The sequence below is a fragment of the Heptranchias perlo genome, chromosome 24 (genome assembly GCF_035084215.1).
Source record: "Heptranchias perlo isolate sHepPer1 chromosome 24, sHepPer1.hap1, whole genome shotgun sequence".
Taxonomy (NCBI): Eukaryota; Metazoa; Chordata; class Chondrichthyes; order Hexanchiformes; family Hexanchidae; genus Heptranchias; species Heptranchias perlo.
In genome coordinates this window covers 35,350,488-35,372,699 of record NC_090348.1, presented here as the reverse complement: position 1 = coordinate 35,372,699, position 22,212 = coordinate 35,350,488, and the positions used below count along the sequence as shown (strand labels likewise).

The window sequence follows — 22,212 nt, the reverse complement described above, 5'->3', positions numbered from 1 at the left end:
CAGTCTGTTCTCTTATCTTCAAATTACTTCCTTCCTTAGTTTTCTTTTTCTGTCTTCCTTCTTTCTTGTGTTCTGAGTACTGCTTAACATCCTTACCACATGACTTGCACATCAACTCTGCAACTGCAAGTCTCTGAACAGCAGGCAAGCTGACCTCAGTCATTTGCCACACTGGATCACAGCAACTAGATAGCAATAACATTGACCGCTAATCTTGGTAACCAGATTGATAACTAGGAGCTCACAATTCAATTGCAATGCCCCTAATGCCATTCTCTGGTGGCCCCATTTATATTACAGTGTTGCTGCAAACAGCAGCTCTGACTTCAAAGGCAATGATCCCATATAAACGAGGCTCCTTCACCGCTCCTGTAGGAGCACAGAACAACCTCAGACGGGGTTTTTCCAAAGCTCCCATAGTGATAGCATTGCCGCTAGCACATGAAAAGGACTATCATCGCTGACAGCCATCATTTCTGGCCGCAACTGGGGTATTGTGTCCAATTCTGGGCACCACACTTTAGGAAGGGTGTGAAGGCCTTAGAGTCATAGAATCATAGAAAATAGGTGCAAGAGTAGGCCATTCGGCCCTTCGGGCCTGCTCCGCCATTCAAAATGATCATGGCTGATCGTCTAACTCAGTACCCTGCTCCCGCTTTTTCCCCCATATCCCTTGATCCCTTTGGCATTAAGAAATATATCCATTCCTTCTTGAATAGAGAATTCCACAGGTTCACCACCCTCTGAGTGAAGAAATTTCTCCTCATCTCAGTTCTAAATGGCATACCCCGTATCCTGAGACTGTGACCCCTGGTTATGGATTCCCCATCCATCGAGAACATCCTCCCTGCATCTAGTCTGTCTAGTCCTGTTAGAATTTTATATATTTCGATGCGATCACCTCTCATTCTTCTAAACTCTAGTGAATATAGGCCTAGTCGACCCAATCTCTCCTCATACATCAGTCCTGCCAACCCAGGAACCAGTCTGGTAAACCTTCGTTGCACTCCCTCCATGGCAAGGACATCCTTCATCAGATATGGAGACCAAAACTGCACATAATACTCCAGATGTGGTCTCACCAAGGCCCTGTATAACTGCAGTAAGACATCCCTGTTCCTGTACTCAAATCCTCTTGCAATGATCACCAACATACCATTCGCCTTCCTAACTGCTTGCTGCACCTGAATGCTCGCTTTCAGCGACTGGTGTACAAGGTCTCGTTGCACCTCCCCTTTTCCCAATCTATCACCATTCAGATAATAATCTGTCTTTCTGTTTTTACAACCAAAGTGGATAACCTCACATTTATCCACGTTGTACTGCATCTGCCATGTTCTTGCCCACTCACCCAACTTGTCTAAATCACATTGGAGCCTCTTTGCATCCTCCTCACAGCTCACATTCCACTCCAGCTTTGTGTCATCTGCAAATTTGGAAATGTTACATTCAGTTCCCTCATCCAAATCATTGATATATATTGTGAATAGCTGAGGCCCGAGCATTGATCCCTGCGGTACCCCACTAGTCACTGCCTGCCACCTGGAAAAAGATCCATTTATTCCTACTCTCTGTTTCCTGTCTGTCAACCAATTCTCAATCTATGCCGGTATATTCCCCCCAATCCCATGTGCTTTAATTTTGCACACTAACCTCTTGTGTGGGACCTTATCAAAAGCCTTCTGAAAATCCAAGTACACCACATCCACTGGTTCTCCCCTATCTATTCTACTGGTTACATCCTCAAAAAACTCCAGTAGATTTGTTAAACATGATTTCCCTTTCATAAACCCAAGCAGACTTTGTCCAATCCTGTTAATGCCCTCCAAGTGTTCTGTTATCACATCCTTTATAATAGACACTAGCATTTTCCCCACTACTGATGTTAGACTAACTGGTCTGTAATTCCCTGTTTTTTCTCTCCCTCCTTTTTTAAATAGTGGGGTTACATTTGCCACCCTCCAATCTATTGGAACTGTTCCAGAGTCTATAGAGAGGGTGCAGAAAAGATTAACTAAAATGGTTCCAGGGATGAGGGACTTCAATTATGTGGAGAAGCTGGGGTTGTTCTCCTTAGAGCAGAGAAGGTTGAGGGAAGATTTGATAGAGTTGTTCAAAATCATGAAGGGTCTAGACAGTGTAGATAAAGAGAAGCTGTTCCCAATGGCAGTAGGGTCAAGAACCAGAGGACACAGATTTAAGGTAATTGGCAAAAGAACCAAAGGTGACATGAGGAAAAACTTTTTTACGCAGCGAGTGGTTATGATCTGGAACGCACTGCCTGGAAGGGTGGTGGAGGCAGATTCAATCGTGGCTTTCAAAAGGGAATTGGATAAGTAGTTGAAGGAAAGAAATTGCAGGGGAAAGAGCGGGGTAGTGGGTTTGTTCTTGCAGAGAGCCGGCATGGGCTCGATGGGCCAAATGGCCTCCTTCTGTGCTGTAACCATTCTATGATTCTATTCTATAAGCACTCAGTCCACCCATTTAAACTAGCAGTGAGGATTTTAACATTGCTGGACTGTACAGACCCACCTCTGACATCAGTGAAGTTCCATGGCTAGATAATAAAGGTTGTTATTGCATCTTTTAAATGACAGTGCACACGCATGTTGTTTTTCTGTTGCTGCCCAGTGCTGTGGTATCTGAACCGCCATATAAATCGGTTGGATTACAGAGAACCAGGATGCTATCGTAGAACTACTTCTACTTGAAGCAAGTTTGCAATAATGAAAGGGGTATGAGCTTCTCTGCAAATATGAGGCTGTTCCAGCTGAACAGTAGCTGTCATCTCATCACACCATTCCTGGTGGCTTCAGCCATTTAATGATATTCCACATCTGATGGGAGTCTGGGCATTTCTAGCAGCTTCCGGAGGATTAAGCAGATCAAACAGGAGCCCAGAGAACAATATTACATAGGGATCTCACTGAGATTTATGGGAAGGTTGGTAAGTCCAGATAAACAAAGAGGTAAGAATGATAAATGAACACACTAAGAAGAAAGATGAACCACTTGGGAGAAAAGAGAACAGCCAGAAGAAAACAAACAAACTGGACTCAGTGGTTGGGGCTTGACACGTGCATATTAGAATTGGACAACAGTTTCAACAATGAGCCATAAACCACTATATGGAATGACAATTTCACAACTTGTGCTAATATAGGGTTGTCCTAGTACAGTGCACTGGCATTCCATATAATTAGGTATTTAATTTCTACCCATTCAGAAACGTCATTTAAAGATACTAACCAAAAGATAGTGTGATTTTGCAAAAAAATTCGAAACCCTAGAAGAGTTAACATATGTATAGTTTGATTTTGTGGTGTATTCATTTTGTCTCCAATACTGTCAGCCACTTTTGGCCAGGGGTCCATTGTAAACAAGCTTTCAAGCTCAAATGTAGAAACAGAAATGAAGGAGAAAAATAAATCCCTTGTATTGTTGGCAAGCTATTGTATCTGTTTATTTTGGAATAAAACTAAAAATGATGCTGTTGAAGTCAGTTCTTGTATATTAAGATCATTCTTCTAAAGACACAAACAGTAAAAAAATTATGTGTCATGCAGGCTGTGGATTATGTTTACGCATGAATTTTCAATTATATTGACACAAGTGCTACAGGGACTAAATTCAGGATGTTAAGAGTTCATATTACTGAGCTTTACCAGCATTAATATACAGCTTATAGAAAGCAATGACTACTTTGCCAAGAAATGTTGTGCTTGGATCAGTATTCCATAGAGAAACTATAAACATAAAAATAAATTACCATTGCGTACCTCTGTGCATCTAAATCATGTAATTGTGGTCGAATCCATATTCAGTCACTTTCATTGGTTAGAAAATAATTATCTTTATTACAAAAACTTGTTAGTATGCGAACAATGATCAACAAGCATCGCACTGACACCAGTGTGCCAACTGAACAACATGCAAATAGATTAGATTGGATTTTGAGTTCTAATTGGGATTATAGATTTATGTCTGGATCAGGGTCTTTGTACGTTAGGAGTGAATGGGAAATTATGTGGTACACCGGAATTCAATGTTTAGGTCATTTATCTGAAGTCAATGGGACTGCATTTGTTCTTTGGTGCTATTCATCATTATATTTACTTTGAAAACAAAAAAAAAACACTTGATAAAATTAAATCATTCTTTTAGCTTCCTAGCTTCATTGTAGAAAGAGAGAGCAAACTTAAATTTAAAGATAAAAAGAAACACGTAAAAATAAAGCAATATGAGGTTGTCATTGAGTAAAGGCAAAAGAAAACACATCATCAGTGAGAATGGTGATTTAAAAACCTCTACCTACCTATAGTAACCTGATATATGAGCCCTAATTTTACAAGAATTGCTAAAATGAGATTGTGTTGGACCAAGGCACAGGCCCACCTGTTCCAGCAGCTCAGAGGGCAGACCACATCAAAATAACTCCTAAATTGAATAGGGAGCATAAAATCTGGTGAGGCAGTAGCTTTTAAAGGGTTTGCAATTTGCCATTAATAGATACATTGGGCTCGATGTTACCAGGGCTGCGGGTTCGCGGCGGGGGGGCTATTAGGCGCATGGGTAACGTGCCCGGTGAAATCAGTCTGCCCCGCGCGATCGCAGCCGAATTGGATCCACTTACCTGGTCTTCCAGGTTCCCCGCTGCTGATCTGCGCGTCGGGCGGACTGCGCATGCGCAGTAAGGTCTGTCAGCTGGAGGAGCCCTATTTAAAGGGGCAGTCCTCCACTGACAGATGCTGCAACAAATAGCAAAAATTACAGCATGGAGCAGTCCAGGGGGAAGGCTGCTCCCAGTTTAATGATACCTCACTCCAGGTATCATTAGATGGGGTGAGGAGGAGGGGGAGGACAGAGATCTTCTCCCCGGCAGGCGGGAGGAAGCGGCCTGCCTCTGCCACCAGGAAGGCCTGGCTCGAGATGGCATAGTAGGTCACCTGCACCACCAACCTATCGCCCACCTGCATACAGTGCAGGAGGCGCTGCAATGACCTAAGTAGGTCAGCCAAAGTGAGTACACTTACTCATTCCCCTACACTCCGTCTGCCACATCACCGCCCCCACCCCACATCTCCTTCTGCACTGCCAACACTACTCTGTCACATCACCCCTCATACCCACTCAAACCTCATCCTCATCTTACCTGCACTTACTCACCTCGCCAGTACTCATCCCGCCACTACCACTCAACCCAATCCTCATACAATCTCATGGCTCTATCTCACACTCACCCTCTCATGCATCTCTTTCACGGTCAGCCTCACTCAACCTGCCACTACCTGTGCTGCAGCCACAGGGCATGCATCACATATGTGCAGTAGGAAGCGTAAGGCAAACGTGTTCTGAGCATGAAGGGGATGCACAAGGGTGTTTGAGGGTTTGTCATGGTTTTTACTTCTATTTAATTTCTGACCAACTCACATCACATATTATATTGGCACCACTACTGCCACGTCTTTGCAAATCTTGTCTGGTTTGTGCAATAATGCCCGTTCCTGAGGATCACAATGAAGACCCACACCTGATGCCACCCATTGTGTCACTGCAAAGTGGGTGTAGGTGTATTTGCAGGGCTCTTTTGTGCAGACGACTGAGAGACGTCGGCGATGTCCCCGGTGGCACCCTGGAAGGATGCGGAAGAGAAGTTGTTGAGGGCAGTGGTGACGTTGACAGCGACAGGTAAGAAGATGGTGCTCGGGCCAACCGGGAGCAGCTCGGCATGAAGGAGGCTGCAGATGTCCACGACTACATGTCGAATGACTCTGAGCCTCCATGTGCACCGCTGCTCAGAGAGGTCCAGGAAGCTGAGCCTCGGTCTGTGGACCCTGTGGCGAGGATAGTGCCCCCTGCGACGCATCTCTCTCTGTGGTTGCCTTCCCTCCTGCTGTGCAGGTGGATGTATCACAGCACTGTGTTGTGGAGCTCCACGTGTCAGAGGTGGACGGCTTGGCCGGCGATGCTGTTCGCCCTTCGAGGAGGTCATGACTACAACTACGGCGGCCCCCATCCGGAAGATGTACATCTGAGGGGGTCCGCAAGGTAGGTACATGTCTCTGGACCCCGGGGTAAGTGTGCAAGTTGGTGAATTTGATTGTCAGGAGGAGGGTGGTGGAGGCCAAACTTTGTCCCAAGTGACAGAGTGGCCTCCTGCAATGAATGAGGGTCTCCCCACCCCCCCCCCACCTGTCAAATGGACCTTTACAGCTGCCACAGGCTGACAACTGCAATACGTCCATTTCAACTGGGAGTGTTTCCCCCACTATGGGAAACAGTCCCAGTTGTTTCTAAAATCCCACCCCTCCTGACATATTCCCTTAATCAGGTCTGTTAATGACCTGAAATACCTAGGTAAATAGTCTTAAGTGGCACCCCGCTGGCTTTAATTGCCTGCGGGAGTCCCACATGCGGGGGCTGCGCGCGCACGTCGGCGCGTCTGTGGGGAACCCGGAAGTGGGCGGGTTGGAGCCAGGCTCCTGACCCGCTCCGGGATTCCCCTATTTTCGGAGCCCCCGCGCCAAGAACGCACCCGATAGCGGGTGCTAAAATGGAGGCCATTGTAATGGTGGCAGAGAAGTTCACAATGGCACAGTGGAGATATATGAGGCGAGGTGTGCTCTGTAGGCGGAGCCTCTCCAGAAAACAGGAGATTCCAGATGGGACCAAATATAAATGAACGTTACATGTTAATGAGACTCGTGCATTCCTGTAGCACAGCCTAATTCTGTCCCCCAGCCCCAAAGTCATACATCACAAAATGTGGTCTGCAGCGAATCAGAGGCCTGATTTTCTGACCTGTGCTCACCACCGGCAAGGCTGCATGCTGTCGACACAACTTGGAGAATCAGGGCTATTGTGTCATGGAGAAACACAACATGAGTTCGCACCCAGGAATTCCCATGGCAATCTTTTGCCCAACGAAGAAGGTGGAGGTGGAGGAAGTTGAGCAGCAAATCAAGATGCTGCTCTCGAAGAGGGTATGGAAAAATGAGATGGTGAGTCAACCAGAATTGTAGCAGTGAAAAATATTTTTTTTATAAGATTGATGTTATTGTTTTTAGTAAGCTTTTAATTAGGATCTTACAGCATGTCAAATCTGTAAGAAGACCAAAAAAATGAATTATAATGTGCCATAATTTGCTGTGGCAGGGCATCTAACGGCGTTGAATCGGGAGCATAATGTGAAAACGTTGCAGCGAGTGGAACAGGGCATCTGGGACCTGGGAGAACAGGACAAACAACTGTGTATCTCCTTAACCAAACAAATTGAAGGATTGTGAAATTAACAGCGCAAGGACTGAGAAGGAAGTGTAAATTAGAGTGGCTGAATTCAATGTCAAATCAGGTACAGAAAGAGAAATAAAGAGAGGTAAAGAAAGATGAAGAGAGTAAAAAGAGGCAGAAAGGAAAAGTGAAAAAAAAATTAAATTTGACATTTTTAAATCTCCAACAACAATTAAAACCTGAAGGAATGAGAGTCCACACTTGTAATGGTTAATTTTCGGTGCCAGAGAGGTTGATTGGGCAGTAATTAACATTTATCATGTCGTTAAAAGGGTTCTTAGACTGAAATGGACAAGACTTAACTTACTGTGGGGAGTTTAGTTCGTACCTACCGCGCAAATACAACAACTTCACGCCATTCAATGCATTTCAAAGGTGAGGCAGACAGCGAGATGCCATTTTCGCAAAGCTAACAGCGGAGCGGCGCATCTCAGACAGCAACTTTTGGATTTCTGCGTTTGACCTCGCATCTGCCCCTCACCTGAAGTTGCTGTAGCATTTGTGCATAAATAAAAGCAAGCCCCATTAGTCTCACTGTTATTTTGGCCCAACAAGTTTGTACAATTTTTAAAATACATTTAACTGTACTCCCTGGTGACTATACTAGTAGCACTCAGGGTTCCATTTTCACTCCAAAATCTATTGGCCTGTGACTTCATTTGTTCCACAATGGAACACCACTATAATTTTCAAAGTATTAAGAAAGAGCTGCAAAAACATGTAAAAGATTGATACCTCGCCATTAATTTTTACTCTGTCACGTTGCCTGCACAGGTTCTGTTGGCTGCTGTATGTTACAGCCTCATTTCATAGCTAAGCTGTATTTGTGAAGATGTCACGCTGTCACTATTTTGATTTAATATTTTTGAAATCTTTATTTATTTACTAGGTTCAAAGAAAGTCAAAAATCTGTCAAGGTACATAAGATTATAATGCAGGATTTAATTAAATCTGTACTGATCAAAATCCAAACAAAATAAGCACTAGTTCTCTCAATATGCCACTAATATTTATGTTTGCTAAAACAAACAGAAGTTGATATTTAACTTGGACAAACTAACTTAAATGTGCTCACAGCATTGGATTAAGTGAATTGTTATAACTTGTCATTTTTTCCCCTCTTTGCCCTTTACTCCCATTTTCTAATCCCACCCCCTGGCCTATTTAGTGAAGCTTGAAAGAACATGCAGTGATGGTGGTCCTACAGTTCCACATATGGAAAGAATATTTCCTCTACATGCTATAGAGCAAATTTTGCAATCCTGGCTCAAAAAGCTGCTGAAATCACATTGTATAAGTCAGAACAGTGGGGAGCTGCGTTTGCTGGATATCACCAGCTCAGTGCACGAATAGCATTTAAATAAACCTGCACCGCTGTAGCCTTATGTGGGAGCACAGGGAGTTAAATCACATAAGCATGGAGCCCTTAAAGGGTTGCTTCTCAATATTAAAGGGATGCATCTATTTAAATGAAAGCGGCACGTGTGGAGACAGAAATATTTAAGGCTTTTTAAAGACTCAAAAATTATTATAAAAAGTTTCCAACTGTGTGTGTGGGGGGGGGTAGTGAACAGCAAGGCTGAAATGATGAAAAACCTAATGTAAAGTCAGGAAATGGCATCTGTTTCCTAAAATGTATCAGAAATATGTTTAAAAAACTCTAAGAAAAACCATAAAAGTATTGTAAATATTGGGGAAGAAGTACAAAAACATACATAGCTTGTAGCAATTTAAGAGTTAATTCACACTGGGAGCTTCCCTTGCTCCCATTCCAAATGGGTGCACAAGGGAAAAAAAAGCTGAGCTGGAGCAAAAGCTCCTACAAAATGGTGCTAGGTATTCATTTCAATATTTTTGCAACAAATCTGGGGCGTAATGAGGCTGAGGCATGAAATGGATAGAAGAATTTCAGCACACAAAATACAGCAATTTGCAAAATTGTAGCCCAGTTAGAAATTGGCGCAGGTTCCACTCTCCCAATTTGCCCTGTTCCAATTGTGTGCCTGCTGTTTTGGCACAGCTGAGCAGAAAATTAGCCTTTTCTGTGTAATGACATTGTAAATACATTTACAAAATATTTTGTTACACTTAACGCACAATGAAAATTTCTCCCCCTGGTGAGTTTCTGATCATACAATTGAGCATACGACAGTGACAGATAATTCACAAAAACTGTTGATGGAGAAATGTTTTTTGTACTGTGACATAAGAGTGCAACCAGTGAAGATGCCATGGTATCAAGTGGTGTGTCACCTCACTATTGCTTGGTTCTAATCCAGTTTATTTAAAATGAGATTCACTCTAAGTACTTCATTGGCTGTAAAGCGCTTTGCGATGGCCTGAGGTCGTGAAAGGCGCTAGATAAATCTAAGTTCTTTCTTAGGAGGAAAACTGTACTTGTTACATAAAATGATCAGATTATTAAAATAAGGTTGACTTGTGAAACAAATGTTGAAGCCCATCAAGTTCGCTGAGTGGAACAAGTGGAAAAAAACAATTTAAGTTTCTGCTTGCAAAGAGTGTAGACTGAATGAAGTCATACGATAGTATGCAAATCATCCAATAGTTTTTAAATTTCTCTCACCATTCATTTTACTTTTCAAATTGCCTTTAGGTAGTCTCACATCACACCATTTGTTTTTCCCTCTGCAATGATCATAATAGCTTTTCTGAATGAGGGCAAATTTAGTATTTAGAAGACTTTCACCAAATCCGTGACCTCTACCAACTAGACGGACTAAGGCAGCAGGCACACGGGAACAACCTGCACATTCCCCTCCAAGTCACACACCGTCCCGACTTGGAAATATATCGCCGTTCCTTCATCGCCGCTGGGTCAAAATCCTGGAACTCCCTACCTAACAGCACTGTGGGAGAACCTTCACCACACGGACTGCAGCGGTTCAAGAAGACAGCTCACCACCACCACCCTCTCAAGGGAAATTAGGGATGGGCAATAAATGCTGGCCTTGCCAGTGACGCCCACATCCCGTGAACGAATAAAAAGAAAACATATCTCCAGCTGGATTCAATACCAGGGCACAGAAGTGAAAGGACATGTTTTAGCCCACAGCATCACTCACACCCCTTTAATATATATCTATGCTTTTAGTTACTGTAATGTGAAGGTGTACCAGCAGTGCAGACAACTGACCACACCAGATAACGTGAGATCAGCTAATTTACATTTCAAAGTAGCACTCCAGCATATAGCACATGACGTACTGGGAGCACACGAGGGGGCAGGGGGAGCAGCTGCTCATAAAGGGCCTATAGTGACCCCTCCTAATCCTTCCTTCCTTTGGTTCAGCATCCATTTTCCTCACACCTTTGAGAAGTGCCTTGGGACATTTTTGTATGTTAATGGTGCTATAAAAATGCATGTTGCTGTTCTTGTTGCTATTGCTGCTCACCCTTAAAGCTCTCCTGCTACTGAATAGATGTTGAAATAACTGGAACGAGACTGCCAGGCGTAAAACTGGTGTTATAAATTAGCCGCCCGTTATAGAAACCACCTGATTTTCATTTCCATTGATTTCAATGGTGGCAAGTTGAAAATCTAACCATTGACTTGAACCCGAAATGTTTTGTTTTAAAATGAATCCCACGTATAAGCTGATATTTATAATGTATACTTTTAATTTTAGTTGTATAGGAGCTTTAGTCTGGTTTTAGACCATTTAGTGCTAGTAATGGTGGTTTGTAGTGATACTTACTGTCAGTGCGCTCCATGTGTGCTGACAGCCACATGACAAAGTTAACTACTATGATGTCATTACTGCGGGCTTAGATGAAAAAATAATCCACTGTTGATTATTGGAAGATTCTATGAACAATATACAGCTTTTTAATATAGCACCTGAGTATCCAAAAGAATTTTTCAAATTCCTTTATGCTGCAAAACAATTTTTGTGCACATTTTGAAATGATTTTTTGATGATTTTTCCCCCTGGCCTGATGAATTACTGATATTGCTATTTTGATGCTGGAGAAAATGCCCAAGAAAAACAACAAAATAAAATTAAAAAGCAGCCTTCCCAAAGGCCAGTAAAATAGGTTTTGTTTTTTATGCTGTAATTTTGGGATACAGGTTTGATAAGCCAGGCAGTAAGTTACTGACTCTGCACTGTGGTTTTTATTGTTTTGTTTGAGTTGATCAAAGTTTGTCAAAAGTGTTGCAATGCTAAACCAAAGTTCAGTTGTTCTGAAGTATGGTACTGCAACTGATATAAGTCGCAAGGGGATGTAATAGCATTATTTTGTCCGATTGATTGAAGTTTTTCATTTTATATTTCTAATAGTTTGTTATTATTTCAAAAATACTGGGCACCACACAAAAAGAAACTTTAAAGCAATATATTAATACATATATAAAGCTCTGAATAATACTTTTATCTAAATCTTAATAAGATTTATCTTGCAGGATTTCGCAGTCGTACTAAATTGTAGTGAGTTCCTTTAGGAGTTGTACGGAATTTTTACAAGGGCACACTTATATCCTTATTTGTTCAGGGGTCATAACCTTACAACCCCCTAGTGTTTAAAACCTTTTTTCCTACAAAGATTAGTGCATATCTTAATCTCCTTAGCAATGTTTGTTCTGCTTAGATCCCTTAGATCTAAATGGATTTGTTACAGGGGATTGTTAATAAAGCACAGTTTAAAGGCCATGTGTATTCTGATTTTTCTCGCTTGCAAACAAAAATATTTGGTCTGTAAACATCCTGATCTGTTGACATCTTGCTGAGCTTTGGTGTCAGCATGTCATTTGCACAAATGTAAAGCTGGACAGGAATGGGCTGCTGTTGAGTGCTCTGGGTCTTATCAGTTCTGTATGTGTTGGCTTGAAGATGCTGTCATTTTGGAAACTGCCAGGGCTCTTAAAAGCTGTGTGAAAGTCCAAGTGGTCACAGGTAGACACATCATACCCTGTAACACAGTTTGATAATATATAGTTGCTCTCATATTATCTTATTCAGCTCCTGTATAACACAGTGATTTAATATTTAAAGATATCTATATAAAGACTGATATAATATTTATATGAAGTTTATATGAAGTGTTAAATTAGACAGACTTCATTTGAAATGAAGACATGTTGCTTTGGGAATGGGTGAAGTCAGCCTGCTTTGGGGGAGAGGAGGCAAATCAAGTATCATTGAGATGGAGTGCTGGTGGTTCTTTATGGTGTGACAGACAACTTATAGATCAAGGGCAGCTAAACCAGTTTTACAATTTAAAATTTGCTTTTTGCAAATTCACGCTGATCACAAAAATGTTTTCAGAAACAGATTTTATTAGTGTTAGTTACAGTACTGATTTCTGGCATCATTAAGCACTACAACTTTAAAAACTGTGAAGTATTTAAAGCTTTTTACACTGTGCAGTGTTAATGAATGGATTCAGATGTAAAGTGATTTTGAATGACAGGTACTTCGTCTGAGGTGAAACTATTGCTGCTAGAATACATATTTCAAACTTGCCGCCTAACCAAATAACAAACATGTATAAGGATTTTTTTTTAATAATAGAATTATTTATGAAGTTGCTTGAAGCATTGAAATCAGATGACTATAACAGATTTTGAATTATCAGGTTCTTCATTCACTGTCAGTGTTAATCAGTTATTTGTTTTGCCACCGTATGTAGTTCTCATTTATTAAGCAGACAAGACTACTTCAAATGAAAGATAACAGAAGATTAAACATCATCCTTAAATAAGCCAACGTCTACTTTGTTTTTGTTTCGTCAGTCTTCCAATGGTTTATGATATAACCAATTCTGATCAAGAAGGATGAGTCTTTACATTAAAAATGATTACATTAGAAATTTTGCTTGCATTCATTCACAGAGTAAATGTTGAAGACCTTGCATGCATGGTGATTTCTGTACGTCATTCCATTGTTTAAATGAAATATGTGGGTACATATATGGGAAATAATGGGGGGTAAGAACAGAAAATGCAAACCTAATCATGTACCCTACTTCCATTGCAGGCATCCACAATGACACTTGAACTTAATGTTTCTACGATTATCCAAGTTACTGATTTTACCACAATTATAGTGCCTAAAGTCTGCATTAGATTATTTGTCACTTTCCATAATACAAGTCAAACTTGGGATAATAAATCATGTAGACTTGGCCTTCTGGGTCATGACTGTCAAGTCTGTCCATCACTTTTCTTCTTCATTGTTGGCTATACATTTGTCTCTGTTTTTCTACCTTCTAATCAGTTATTTTGTTATTCACCAACCATATTATACAAAACATTCCTCCTCAATTTCAATTTTCTCCCTATCATGAGATACAACTGGCATGGCAGCTCCTCATCCATCCGACTATACACCCCATAAAATAAAAGTGTTCATTCCTCCCCCAAAAAATCAACAACTTATCCATAAACTTGGCTCCAACCACTAACCCCCCACCACCGCCCCCCCCCCCCCACCCCGCCTCTTCCACAAGCAGCACAAATTACCATGTCTGCCCTCTGAACATCCTGGACTCATGACACACCCACTCCCCAGCAAATAAATAGGCAAAATTTTTATTAATGTTTCCCTACATTACAACAGTGACTACACCTTAAAAGTACATCACTGGCTGTGACGCGCTTTGGGACATCTTGAGGTCATGAAAGGTGCAATATAAATGCAAGTTCATTCTTTCTTTCTTTAATTTGTCTGTCAATGTCCCGGGATTACAATTGCCAGAAAGCTACAAAGCAGCCATCCTCTCCTGCAAGAGCTTCTTTGTCCACCTCCCAGCCTCCTGTCCAGGAATACAATTCCCCGAAGTGTATCCCTCTTTCCTCCCGGACTCGTTTTGTGTTTTTTTTTAATACCCCAGCTCTTCCCTCTCTCAATCTCCCCATACAGCAATGCAAAAGCTGCAAGAAACAGGAGGAGAAAGCATTATAGAAAGAAACAGGAAATAGATAAAACAAAAGAGTAAGAAAGAGGGAAAAGAAAAAGTGAAAAGAAATTAAAGGGAAAAGAAGGGAGAGGGGACAAAGAATTGAAGGAAGGGGCAAGGAAAAGTGGTATGCATGTGTGCAGAAGTCCATATCCAAATGAACAAATTCCCAACTTTATATTTTTTCAGCAGTGGTACTGCCCAGGAAACAGGGAGAGAAAAGAGAGACAGAAAGACAAACACTTGCAGGAGGAGGGGGAAGGGAAGGAGAGAAAGACCCTTTTGTGGGGGATCAAGAGGGAAGCAGAGAGACTCACTTGAAAATCTAGTTGAGAGAGTGATGGAAAGAGACAGACAGACAGAGACACCCTATTAGGGTCTGGGAAGATAGAAAAAGAGAGACAGACATAATCCTGCTTGGGGTGAGGGACGTCCTTTTGAGTAGAGTGAAAAAAGAGAAGGCTATATACCCTCTCATGGAGAGAAATAATCCACTAAAGGGAGAAATTCTATTGAAGTAGGGGGAGAGAGAACTTGTTAATGCAAAGACAGAAGAGAGATGAGGAGGGTGTGGGAATGGTGTGGGAGAAAAGAAATATCTCTGACCGTACTGGGAATGGGACAGATGCTTGCTGTTGCAGCTTAGAGCGCCCACAATATGACAATAATAACATTCATTTGTCTAGTGTCTTTGTAAATTGCCTTAGGATATTTTGTATGTCAGAGTATAGGAACACCACATTTTCTCATTCACAGTTGAGAATTACCATAGGAGATCCACTAGTAAATTACAATATTTTCACTACAATTAAAGAACAGTTACTGATAGAAATTCCTTTGAAGTACAGCATCTTTGTTAAATTTTGGTAAAGAAGGTATAGAAGCCTCTTAACTGGTATCAGATTACTTCAGCTTAATGAAATAACCAGGAATAGTAGAAAGAAAAGAATGTCGTATTGAACCAATTTATTTTTAGTACTAATAAATGATACCCTGTTTTGAACTACTTTAATCCTTTCACATTCAATCAAGAAGGTTGAATTTCCATTAAAATATATTGGTATTCATTACATTTATAGCTGAGAATGTTAAAATGAGACAGTATGAATATTTGGCTTCCAAACAATAATTTAGAAACTTTATTTTACTACCAAAATCCATAGTGCCTAAATGCTCCATGGAGATGACCAGCAGATGGCGTCCTTACCCTGTGATCCTCTTGGATTTCCCAGTCAGCAGTGTAAGTTTGGAGCTGTTGCCCTTGAGTACAATTAGAGAACTGAAAGAGACTGGAAAACATCTTCCTGTTCTCAGTTGTGTCTGGAAAAATAGCATCCTGAAAATTAACTCCATGAGGAAGTATGTTATAATTGTCATCCATCCTGCAAAAAATTAAAATAGCAGTTTTTCAACATTAATATTTTAATAGGTTGAGATCTACAGTAATATCCCAGGATATTCTGGTAGCAATACATGCTTCACCCTAAGATGAAATAGTAACTCAGCAAAGCAAATTTAAAATGTAAATTTGAAGATAAAATAGACACTACCTTTATGCAAGATTATTGTATAATAACAACAGCTTGCATTTATATAGCACCTTCAACATAGAAAAATGTCCCACGGCGCTTTACAGAGGCATAATCAAAAAAGACAAACACAGAAAGTCCCTTTAATGCTCTCCCATGAAGAAAGAGATAAATGAAAACCCCAAATCCAAAGCTGAACCATTGCTGCTACCAAGGTGCCAATCTCCACTGTAAAAGCAATAATGAACTTAACTATAATCTATATTTTTTCTTTTATGAAATTTAAGTAAATTAAAACAAATTCTAATTTAAACTTTTTTTGATTTTCCAATAACCAGAATTGTTGAAAAAACTTTGATGAATTGCATTGCCCAATGTCAATTAATCAATGTAACTTATATATAAGATGGCAACTGATTTGGGAGAGAGACTCCAGAAACTCGATCAACATAGCCACCTAGTGACCAGATCCTGCAAAATCATTGTGACATTTTGATCACAGGAAAATTGAATGGGAAATATTAGTATTGCAATTTATAATGCTAAATATTGGCAGAAAAGCATGAGTAAAATTTGTGATGACAGTGCATAAAGTTTGTGGACAGGAAGTGTATGCCTTACACAAGATTTTTAATAATATATAGATATTTTCCACAAATGTACTGCCTAATATAATGTGCTGGTTTTACTAAAGTATGAGTTATATGACACCATAAGTAGTATGTAGATCCTGTTCACTATCATCTTTATTGTTTTTCATTTGTATCATACTGACTGTGCTGTACCTGCTACCTATGGGGAAAGAAAACTAAATATTTTAGTTATGAGACTGGACTAGCAACCCCGCGGTCATGAGTTCAAATCCACCATGGCAAGTTGGGAAATTAAATTCAATAAATCTGGTCATTTGTGGGCTAACATCAGAAAATTACTATGGAACCTGCTGGATTGTCATAAAAACCCAAATAGTTCACTAATGTTTTTCAGGAAAGCAGCCTACCATCCTCACCCGGTCTGGTCTATATGTGGCTCCAGTCACACATGCATGGTTGACTCTTAATGCTCTCAGAGCAACCAAGGATGGGCAATAACAAGAACAAATATATATATTATATAAAAAAGGATATAAAACACAGAATAACGTATGTCTGGCAGTGAATGAGTTTAAGGTCGTAATTTGATCTTGAGGATCTGCAAACTTTCATAAAATATTTGAGCATTGCTTTTTGCACATTATGTCGTCATTCAAGCCTTTTGATTGAATTACTGCTTTATAACTCATTGCCTGCCATCTACATTAAATGCTTTACTCAAAATGCAAAGAGAGAACTAGATAGGTTAACCTTGCAAGGTCCTAACATATGGCCCAGTTCATATGTGCCAGTTTTTGACATATGAAAAACAAAGTTTAGCTAAGTAATAATTGTTATAAAAAACTTGTTTTATAATGGTTAAACATAACAATATTTAATTTCAGGAAAACTACTCTGTAGAATAAATTAGAAATATAACATTTTAAAAAGTCTCCACAAAAGGCAAGTAGGTGATTTGTTAGGTAGTGCATCTGTTTGAAAGGAAGATTGGTAACCATTCATATCTTTGAGAATATTTTAAATTTTAAGGCGATTACACTGACTTTTACGTGGAGCAATTGGGTCTTGATTTTTTTTTAAACTGCAAGTGAAGAAATCTGAAATAAAAACAGTAAATTGTGGTGTTCGCAGCAGGTCAGTCAGCATCTGGTAAGAGATAAGACAAGTTAACGTTTGGGGTGTAGTACACCCTTCCTCAGAACTGAAAACTACAAGATAAGCAACCTTTTTAATAAGATTATAAAAGAAAAACACATACTGAATTGCATTTTCACATCTGCCTGTTTCAGCGTCTACTGAAGTTGTAAAAAGGGTTTGCAGGACACATTGGGAGCACATTATTGGCAACAGCTAAAGTTTAAAGGGGCATATGTGTTTAACTCGTATATTTGTTTTTAACATCTTGATATTGTTAACATGTCATCTTAAAAAAATCTTCATACTATTCAAGTCTGGCACAAGATTGTGCTAAAAGGGATATTTGAAGAGTTTTCTTAGCTAAACCATTTTAGTTAGAAAATACAAATAAATTTCAGACAAGAAACATTTCTGTTGCTGTTTGTATGGTGTTAACAATGTTTTTATGTTTTTTGTTTTGTTTTTACCTGAGGAAGAAGAAGTAGCTGTTGTTCTCCATGACGGTGTGAGACTGACAGGAGAAGTAGCCGAGGCCGGTGAGGTTGAGACGGGATCCGGCGGGCACCTCCAGCATGCTGCCCCATGCCTGGTCGCACAACATCTCGATCTCCGCCGAGTAGAACAGGCTGGTCTCGTACTGCCACGGCAGGTAGTTGTACACACTGTACATGTCCTGATGGATGGCCAGTACTCTGGCATAAACTATTATCTCAGCCAATTCAGCCCTGCAACCTTCACTCAGGGGTCTCCAGTCGGTGGGGAACTGACATGTTAAAACCGGGGTGAATTTACAACCTGTCACAATTAGGATTATCACCGGTAAAAAGATCATGGTCTCTTCGCTGTTTATAGAATTACAATTTTTTTTTTGGATGGAAAGTTCTATTTTCCCCTACTTCTCAACTGTTGTGTTTGTTTTCTAACTTTTTTCCCCCCAAGAAAACAAAAACGAAGAAATGAAATATTACAGCGAACTAATAGATCCGAGAATTTACTGGGAGTGAGTGTTTCTGGAAATCAGCAGAGCTGTCAACAAGCTCGATTCCCAGCTGCCAACGAAAAGATACACAGTTGCATTGTAAAAAAAAACTTGAATGAAGTTGATACTTCAGACCAGGAGGAGAGAGCCAATTGTATCTCAGTCAGCTGGAACCAATCAGCTCCCCTGTGGTGGGTGAGAACCAATCACAGTTTTCCACTGAGAGAACCAATCGGTAGCATGTGCGAATTGTTAACTCTTTCCCAGCAAGCTCCCTTGGGAATTCCGTACAAAGTGTATGCATAATCATCAATTTTAAAAGGGGCACTGTCATCTGAGAAAGTGCCTTTCAAGAAACTTTGTCCGGTTATGTTAGGAGAAGGGCGCATACTGCTATGGTCAGCGGTGATGTGGTCACATCATAATTCAATTTGTTTCCGGTGTTTATGCTCCACATGAGCCTCCTCCCTCCCTACTTCATCTAACCCTGTCAGCATATCCTTCTATTCCTTTCTCCCTCATGTGTTTATCCAGTTTCCACTTAAATGCATCTATGCTATTTGCCTCAACTGCTCCTTGTGATAGCGAGTTCCACATTCTGACCACTCTCTGGGTAAAGAAGTTGGGTGCATTTTATGGTCTAGCGTTAAGTCACCTTGAAGCTTAATGAAAGAAGCCGTTGCTCAAAGTTGAAAAATGTTTGTGCACATGTTGAAGGTACAGTATCTGTAATGCATTGAAACGTTTATAGATATACCTATTTTGCTATAAAATGTTACTACATGTTGACTTGGTGATGAAGTAAAGTCTGACTGAGAATAATGAAGAGGATTTTTTAAGCAGTAAACATACGTTGTTAGAAACACATCAATCTATAATGGGATATCTACAACAGTTAAGAAAGGTCAGTGGCTTGACAGTTTTATCAGCAGGCTCTATTGCCATGTTTGTTTATAATTCAAATTGGGCTTACTTAACATGTGGGGCAGATCCGCACCAGACGCAGAAGGATATTATCTTCTTTAGTCTGACTCAGCTATCATCATCAGACAGATACTGTATATATTTATATAAAATTCCATGGGGTTGCCAGTTTATTTGCACATGCAGAACATTGTAAATGCATAGACCACTTCTAAATGCAATGAATAATTTTGGAAACTATAGTCTTTGTCACTGTTTCCAGGGTCAGATTTTAATTTGTCTGACAACACTTCGATTATGTCTGAAAGTCAGACCGTATTTTTCAATCATGTACAGTAAGCATACTTAAATTAATTTGTCTGACAGTGGATACTTGTGTTTTAGGGTTCATTAGAGCAATAAATGACCACTCCCCAAAATAAAAATATGTTTTAATCTGCCTTCCCCTGGGGAGGGCGTGGTGGGGTAGGGAAGGGTCACTGAAAGGATTTTCAAACAATTTTTTGAAATGCTTGATTGATAGTTTTCATTCCCACTTGCTATTTACTTATTGTATGTTTCATATCTATTCATTTGTGATTTGTTCATGTTTTATGAAAATGATATTGTACCAATTAGGCACAAGTTTGACATACATTGTGACAATTTTTCAAGCATGATGCTTTGAGGAATACAATTTTGAGAAATGATGGACTTGGTAAGCTTAAATTCCATCTCCTGCTAGATGATTACAAAATAATTTTGGAAGCTTTTACATGCCTACTTAAAATATTTTTAAATTCATTTCGGAGCTATAAATTGCACACATACACTTTAATATCAAACTAATTCTTAAGCAGAAACAATTCACATTGAAGTGAGAAATTCAGCAAGTAATTGACAACAACTTGGATTTATTTTGCACCTTTAACGTAGTGAAACAGCCCAAGGCACTTCACAGAAACATTATCAAACAAAATTTGACACCGAGCCGCATAAGGAGATAACCACATCCTTGATTTAACAGGATTGTACCACCAAGACAGTCTGTAACAAAGTGTCACATTACAAGATAGATGTCCCTGTAAATTATAAAGACAAGTATGAAATGTTGATCCTACATAGAAAAAATAATTTGTATAAAACAATTACACTGTATGGTATTGTTCTTTTTTATTAACCTAATTTGATTAGGAAGTATCCAAACTTTTGAAGTCATATAAATATTTATATATCTATACTATACAACATTCTTGTATTTCAAAATATTGTTTTTTTTCTCCCCAATGCCACCATGCCAATTGAGCGAGAGGGCGTTCCTCACACCTTAGGCTCCTTTTTGCTGCTCTGAAGCAATCAGAACAGATTACATGACGATGACACACATGTCTCACCCTTAACTATCCTTTCTCCTTCCTTCAACGACAAGAACAACTTGCATTCATATGGCATCTTTAATGTAGAAAAATGTACCAAGGTGCTTCACAGAGGGATAATCAGACAAAAGTGAACATCAAGCCAAAGGAGATAGTAGGAGTGGTGACCAAAAAAATGTTCCAAGAGGTGGGTTTAAAAGAGGGTCTTAAAGGAGGAGGAAGGTGGAAAGGTGGAGGGGCTTAGGCAGGGAATTCCAGAGCTGGTGAGCAACTGAAGGTACAGCTGCCAGTGGCTGGGAAAGAGGGATGGGGATGCAAAAAAGTCTGGAGTCCGATGAACGGAATGTTCAGGGGGTTGTAGAGCTGAGCTGGAGGAGGTTACAGAAATAAGGAGAGGTGAAACCATGAAAGGATTTAAATAAGAATTTTAAATGGGAGACATTGGGGAACTGGGAGCTAATGTAGGTCAGCAAGGAGAGGGATGATGAGTGAGTAGGGCTTGGTGTGGGCTAGGACATGGGCGGCAGATTTAGGATGAGATGAAGGATATAGAGGATGGAGGATGGGAGAACCGCCAGGAGAGCATTACAACAGTCAAGTCTGGAGGTGACAAATGTATGGATATTGTTTTCAGCAGCAGATGGGCTGAGGTAAGAGCAGTACTGGGCGATGTCATGGAGGTGGAGGTAGGCAGCCTTTATGATGGAGAGGATATGAGGTCAGAAGCTCAGTCTGGAGTCGAATAGGATGCTGAAGTTCTAACTGTCTGGTTCAGCTTCAGACAATGGTCGGGGAGCGTGATGGAATCTGTGGCAAGGATATGTAGTTTATGGTGGGGCCAACACGATGGCTTCGGTCTTCCCAATGTTTCACTGGAGGAAATTGTGGCTCATTTAAGTCTGGAAGTCAGACAAGCAGTTTGACAACATAGACGTAGTGGAGGAGTCAAAACAGTTGATAGAGAGGTAGGGCTGGGTGCCTTCAGGGATAGCTTAACACCTGTCCAGATGACCCCAGCTGAAAACAGGTCCTCACTGTGCAGCCAATTACTAGAACCTATGCCCTGTCACTTCATTGTGCTATCACCACTATAATAATGTGCTAGGCTATCAGAACCACTTTTGTAGTTCTAGAATTTACCAGTGGACCAGAAGAAAAATAATCTATCTTGCTAAAAAAAATACTACATTCAATAAGGAAGTGATTTGAACTTTAGAACTAGTTTCTGATGAACAATATTTTAAAATATTCATTTAAAATTAAATTTGAAACTGACATGAAATAAAGTACTACACTAATATTTTCAGCAATTTTCTGATGTTGGCTGGTTTAGAATCAACAGTGTGAGAGCTCCATCTAGTGGGTAGACAGAGTGATCCTTCTGCAAGTCCTAATGTGGGAAAACCTAAAAGATTTATACAACCTCACAAGATAATTAGGGATGAGGAAGACCATTCCATCCATATTAGTCCGTCCATACAGAGTCT

The 22,212-nt window shown here is 40.2% G+C and overlaps 1 protein-coding gene across 1 annotated transcript in view; it reads right to left on the bottom strand.

Annotated features, from left to right (window-relative positions):
• The window catches only part of ccdc3a (coiled-coil domain containing 3a), a 59,603-nt gene extending 41,037 nt beyond the window's left edge, over window positions 1-18,566 (bottom strand). The window contains exons 1-2 of the mRNA XM_068005069.1: window positions 17,935-18,566; window positions 15,416-15,590 (exon numbers count right to left, since the gene is read on the bottom strand). Of these exons, the coding sequence (XP_067861170.1) occupies window positions 15,416-15,590; window positions 17,935-18,299 (540 nt within the window). The 5' untranslated portion in view covers window positions 18,300-18,566. The remainder of the gene's footprint in view (window positions 1-15,415; window positions 15,591-17,934) is intronic.
• Between the last annotated feature and the right edge of the window lie 3,646 nt (window positions 18,567-22,212).